This window comes from Otolemur garnettii, unplaced genomic scaffold (assembly GCF_000181295.1).
Source record: "Otolemur garnettii isolate 467f Iridium unplaced genomic scaffold, OtoGar3 scaffold00248, whole genome shotgun sequence".
In the NCBI taxonomy this organism is placed as follows: domain Eukaryota; kingdom Metazoa; phylum Chordata; class Mammalia; order Primates; family Galagidae; genus Otolemur; species Otolemur garnettii.
In genome coordinates, this window is record NW_003852643.1 from 197,622 (window position 1) to 203,947 (window position 6,326).

Below are 6,326 nucleotides of genomic sequence, written 5' to 3' on the forward strand. Positions count from 1 at the left end.
TATATAAAACGTCCAAGCAGGACTAATTCTGAGGCTTTTGAAAGTCATTAAAGTTGAGTGTAGTAAGTTTAAATATCTCAGCTTCTCTGTCTTATGATTTTGTTGTTATGTTTATTACCACTCAGAGATAACTTGACATTAAGCTGTCCTCCTCAGAACTGGTACTTCATTGGCTATTAGATGGCTCTAAATGATGTTATGCATTTTTCAAAGGCAATTTGAGGCCTATCTGCAAATGCAATCATAACATATACCATACATACCACATACTACAGACAGCTGCTTAGCATAAATCTATCTCATGAGTAGTTTTGTAGCCATAAAACGGTGTAACGCACCTGTATGCCCAGCCACTTTGTCTACCTAGCATCATGTAAGATACTAATGTGTGGCTTGGTCTCGATCCCTCTGCCCTAGAGCTTTGACCTCAAATTCTGCCTTTTCTTCCTTCAGGAGGAAGATATCATCCGAGAAAGTCGCTTCTATTTTCGTGGCTATGGCTTGGGTCACTGTCTGCAGGCAAGGGATGGGGTTCCAATGGAAGGTTCTGGCATGTATAACCCCCAACCTCCAGCCCCTCTTCTAAGGGAGGGAGAAACCATGAGGAAACCCTACGTGGACCAAGCCAAGAGAATTGACACCATCTCCCGGGCTGTCTTCCCTTTTACTTTCCTCATCTTCAATATCTTCTACTGGGTTGTTTATAAAGTGCTGCGGTCAGAAGATATCCACCAGGCATTGTGAATAGGGTAGAGGTGATACAGCAGTGGTTCTCAACCTTCCTAATGCTGTGGCCCTTTAATACAGTTCCTGTGAGTCACAACCCACAGGTTGAGAACCGCTGTGATAGAGTCTGCTGCTGGCTTTTTGCTTCCTCCTGGGTGGCTTTCCCCCTCCATTATATTCCATTAAAGGCTTGGACAGTTTCTTCCTGATCTCCCAACTCAACTTCAACTACCAGTCCCAAAGCTATGTGGGCCTATACTGCATGGTGCTAATGGTGGCTGTATTTACAAAGATAGCTTATCTACCCTAGTCTAGATTTTCTCCATATACCCCCATTTCTCACGAGACTAAGGTATGGCTAAGTTCCTGAGGCCAGGATGACTTTCTGTCCTCTGTTTTCCAATACTTCAGCAGGGATTATTCAGACCACTGCTATTAGATTCTGGCATTTGTCATCTTAATCTGTACCACTCCTCATCCTGCCCCCTCCCACCCAGAACCTGGCCATTATTCTGCCCTATGTCCCTCCTACCACAGGCTCAAAGAGGGAGTCTTTTATATCCACAAGTGCTGCCCTATGTGACCCAGGCAGGTTTCCTTGCAGTGAGAAGGCAAAGTCAAAAGTTTGGAGCAATCATGGGATATACCGGGATAGGACATTACTTATGATGCCACAGGTGTTCAAGTCACCTGGGAAGCCCCACACTGCCAGAATTGGGGTAGAAACCTTGGACTCTCAGAAAGATCACCCTTCCAAATCCACCTGAACTTCCTGGTCTCAGAAATACATGTTCTATTCCTAACTAACTAGCATGGTGGCATGGTCTGTTTGACTGCTAGGGAATATAAAATGAGAGAAAAGATTATTCTTTGAGAAACTTATTTGATAATGCCAGAAAACTTTCAAGAAAAGTGAGATTCAAGGTAGTAGGACCCAGGAGGAGTAGAATACAGAAATTATTATCAGAGTCTTCTGTTGGTTAGACTTTGTTTCCTTTTTTGCCAAAGTTGCTTTATTTTTCAGGATCTGTCCTTTCCAATTTTCTCCTTCACCTCCTTTTCATCAGCAAATAGTGCTGTCATGCAACCTTGTTCAGGATAGATCAGGCTTCAAGATTCCTGGCAAGGAAGTAGGCATCCTGAACAAACAATGACTTGACCAACCTCAGGGTAGCAGACATAGAAGGTAGAGAGCCATGAGTCAGAATCATTCCTTCACCCTTGTCTCACTTTCTTTCTCCTTTCACAGTGAGGTGTAGCAGTCAGTTGAAGCTACCAGAAATGTCAGAATAGAGAGGATTGGTGTGGAAAGAGCCCATTTCAGGCCTGACATACCACTAGGACATAAAAATGCATGTGCCTGGCACACTGAATTGAAGTTACCTAACTGTGAGTAACTAAAACAGTAGAGATTAAAATGTGGGGCCAACAGCTAGAAGAAAGAGGTGATCAAATAATCCCTTAGATACTTTTCCTTTCCTCTGGAGCTAGAATAATTAACCACATAAATCCAATCTCCCCCCCCCCTTCTTTCTTTCCTCCAACCTTCCCTCTCTGTACGTAGTGTTTCAAATTGAAAGTCAATAAATCCAATGGTCAAAGCCAATCTTATAATCAAACCAAAAACTCAGTTTTCTTTCTCTCTTTTTCCTATTGAGCTTGTCTGCTCTTGCCTATCCACTGAGACACTGCTCTTATCTGTCTTTTGGGTTTGAGGAGAGCATTCTTGGATGACCAGGGTAGCCAGTCTAGACATTATTTTTATTTACAATATTATCACTCTGGCACTAAGGAGATTTAAAACTAAAGAACAGGCTTAAGAAAGGAGATTGAACTGAGAAGGGCAGAGAGCCCCTGTTTTCCCATTTCTGCCCAGGTAGCACCAATCAATGAGATACCATAAGCAATACCCTTTTGAAAGGAGCAGAGAGTATCTCTTTGATATTCTCCCATAGCAGGGCTGGGGTGTCAGGCTGCTGCAGGCTGAAGGCGGGGGTAGTGGGGGGGTGGACTATGGAGATGAGCTTATTACACAGAGCGCTACTTGTTAATAGATCTTGTCCAGATGGGCCAACTGCACAAATCTGCCCTGTTGGAAGTCTCAAGAACAATGCCCTGGAGACAGCTACAGCACTGAGCAATAGAGCCTGCCCAACTGGGATTCAGATCAGGGCATCAGCTGGTGCTGGGAGCCAAAGAAGCCAAAGTACCAACCAACATAATAGCCCAAAGGAGCTCACAAAGCTACTCAGAGGCAATGCCAGGTGGAAGGTACTATCCCACCCCATAGGAGCCCCCAAGCAGAGATGGGAGATGCATTGGTGTCAGAATCAGACACAAATAGCTTTCATTTTTCTCACCCTTCCCACCTATGTACAGGGGATAGGGGAGGCTGGGTCTTGCTGGGAGCATCTGATACCTAGAAATCCATTCAATTATGAAATGCTTGAACTTGGACCCTTCTTGCCATAGTAAATTGGCAGGAGATGATATAAGAGGCTTATGTGGAGGTCACTTCCATTTATCATCATTCTCGTAGTACCCTCCAGAGACCACACTACTTTCTGCTTGTATCACATCTGAAGTGATTTTGAGATTTAAAACAGTATTTTTTTTTTTTTTGAGACAGAGCCTCAAGCTGTCCCCCTGGGTAGAGTGCCATGGCATTACAGCTCACAGCAACCTCCAACTCCTGGGCTCAAGCGAGTCTCTTGCCTCCGCCTCCCAAGTAGCTGGTACCACAGGCGCCCGCCACAACGCCCAGCTATTTTTTGGTTGCAGCCGTCATTGTTGTTTGGCGGGTCCGGGCTGGGGATTCGAACCCGCCACCTTAGGTGTATGTAGCTGGCGCCTTAGCCGGTTGAGCTATAGGCGCCGAGCCAAAACAGTATTTTTTTAAAAGGGGAAAAATCTTCCTACATAAATAAAGAGTTTTGGGTGTTTTCATTTAATTCATTATTAATATTTAATGCCAGCTAAATATTTTATACACATATTTTTCCAGAGAAAGGGCTTTATTTATTCAGTTGTTTTTAAGGCTATCTGTGCCTCTATCTTCCCTTCAGTATGCCCTGCTCTCTGGAAAACTAGTGGTCTGCCTTTCTCTTTTACTCAATCTACTAGTAGGGCTTCTTGCTCTCCCAGAATTCATGGGCAAAGCAAAAAAAGCCTTCTGTGTGGAACAAAGATAGTGAATAAAATTTATTCTTTTACCTTTTCCCATAAGTATTTTTTCCCACCTATCAACAAAGAACAGGCAATTTTCTAGCTGAAATGTTAACTCTTAAAGTTATTTTCTCTTTCAACTGAGCCACATAAACTTTATCCAGAATATACACCTCCTGAGAATCTATGTGTCCCCACCTGCCTCTCTCCACTCTTTTACTATTTACTCTCCAATATTTGCTATTATCAATGCTGTGGTTATATCTCATTGTTTCTGTCTATCAAAGTCTTAAATTTAATTTCACTATGTTAGGGTTAAATATCTTCCTAGGCTGCTCTGTTGATGACAGACAAATCTAACCAAGCATGGGAGCAACCAAGGGATTAGGAAGCCAGGTAGTAGTACTTTCATTTGCTCAATGAAAGAAATGTAGAACAAGCTCTTTGAGGGCAAGGACTGTATCTTCTTAGCCCACACAGTTCCTGGTACCTAGAAACACTCAATATGTGCATGTAGAATGATAGCATGACTTGCCACATGGCTTACTGTACACATTTCTATTCATTCTCTGTTAACTTAGTGATCATAGAAAAGTAGACCTGCAAGAGATCTTATAAAATCAGATAGGGTTCATACACACACACACACACATACAAAGCTGGTCTTTAGATATGATGTAACAGAAACACAGTTAAGAAGACAGTAAAATGTTTAGTAGGTATAGAATATAAATGTCTAAACACAATAACTAAGAAAATGCCATGAAGTCTATGTTAACCAGTTTGATGAAAATATTTCAAATCGTATATAAAACCAGCACATTGTACCCCATAATTACATTAACGTACACAGCTATGATTTAATAAAAATTTTTAAAAAGTAAAATAAAAATTAAAAAAATGAAGACAGTAAAATGGTGGTTCCATAGCTCAATGGGTAGGGTGCCAGCCACATACACCAAGGCTGGCGGGTTCGAACCCAGCATAGGCCTGATAAAACAACAATGACAACTGCAACAACAACAACAAATAATAATAGCCGGGCATTGTGGCAGGCGCCTGTAGTCCCAGCTATTTGGGAGGCTGAAGCAAGAGAATTGCTTAAACCCAAGAGTTTGAAGTTGCTGTGAGCTGTAAGCCATGGCACTCTAGCCAAGGCGAGAGCTTGAGACTGTCTAAAAAAAAAAAGTAAAGACAGTAAAACCTTGTAAATTGCATCATTAAATTGAGAATGATAATGTTCTGATTAAATATTAGTAATACCTCAAATATGAAGACTAGTAGTATCAAGCTATATTTCTTTTTTTTTTTTTTTTTTTTTTTTTTGAGACAGAGTCTCGCTTTGTTGCCCTGGGTAGAGTGCTATGGTATCACAGCTAACAACCTCAAACTCTTGGGTTTAAGCGATTCTTTTGCCTCAGCCTCCCAAGTAGCTGGAACTACAGGTGCCTGCCACAATGCTGGGCTATTTTTGTTATTGTTATCACAGTTGTCATTGTGGTTTAGCAGGCCCAGGCGAGGTTCGAACCTGGGTGTATATAGCCGGCACCCTACCCACTGAGCTACAGGCACCTCCCATAGTATCAAGCTGTATTTCAAAAACCAATCACCACATAAAAACCCTGGCAGTGACAAGTGAGTACAGTAGTGGGGATTTTAACAGTAAAACTATCTGCCTCTGCCTGTTCCACACATTGTTCCCATAGGAAAGCCAGTCATCTCTGAAGGGGTAGCAATTAAGCTGCTCTTCCAGCCTCACTCTCTTTGCTACATCACACTCCACAACCAGGACAACATTTACAGTCTACAAACTTGAGTGGTGACATCAAAACAGCCTGTTAGCAAATCTTAGACTGAGAGGAAGAAGGGCATCTGAGCCAGGGCTTTTTCCCTCACAGAGCATTCTTTTCATGGAATGATGATAAAGTAAGTCTGATGTCATGGACCCACCTGAAGAAGTCACATGGAAACTCAGCTATTTCCAGCCAGCCTGAGTAGCTCTGTTTTTCTCAGTCTCTGCTTTCACTATGTCGCTTTCTATAAGTACCCTGGTCACGTTATACTGTGTGTGCATTACCAAGGAAGTACATGCTCTCATGCTCTCACTAGCAATTCCATGGAATAAGGACAAATTCTTACCATCATCTAAATTTAGGGAATATTTTTGCCTTACAGAGCTGGATCTAGAAAAACATAGACACATTCTCTGTTTTAATAGCTTCCATTCATGACAGAGTAGTGATTAAAACTGTGGTGGCTTTGGTACCAGACAGAGCCTGGATTTGAATTACAATTCCAGCACTTACTAGATATGTATTCTTGAAAAAAATGACTTCATCTCCCCCAGCCTGTTTTCTCCTTTAAAGAAACATGGAAGGCTCTGCAAGATCCAGCACACAGTAACTATGTAGTCTCGAGTAAATTATAGAACCTCT

At 42.1% G+C, this 6,326-nt stretch overlaps 1 protein-coding gene across 1 annotated transcript in view; it reads left to right on the forward strand.

Annotated features, from left to right (window-relative positions):
• Positions 1-744, forward strand: part of GLRA4 (glycine receptor alpha 4) — a 24,887-nt gene extending 24,143 nt beyond the window's left edge. Inside the window, exon 9 of the mRNA XM_003802498.2 lies at positions 454-744. Within this exon, the coding sequence (XP_003802546.1) occupies positions 454-744 (291 nt within the window). The remainder of the gene's footprint in view (positions 1-453) is intronic.
• Positions 745-6,326: the final 5,582 nt, after the last annotated feature.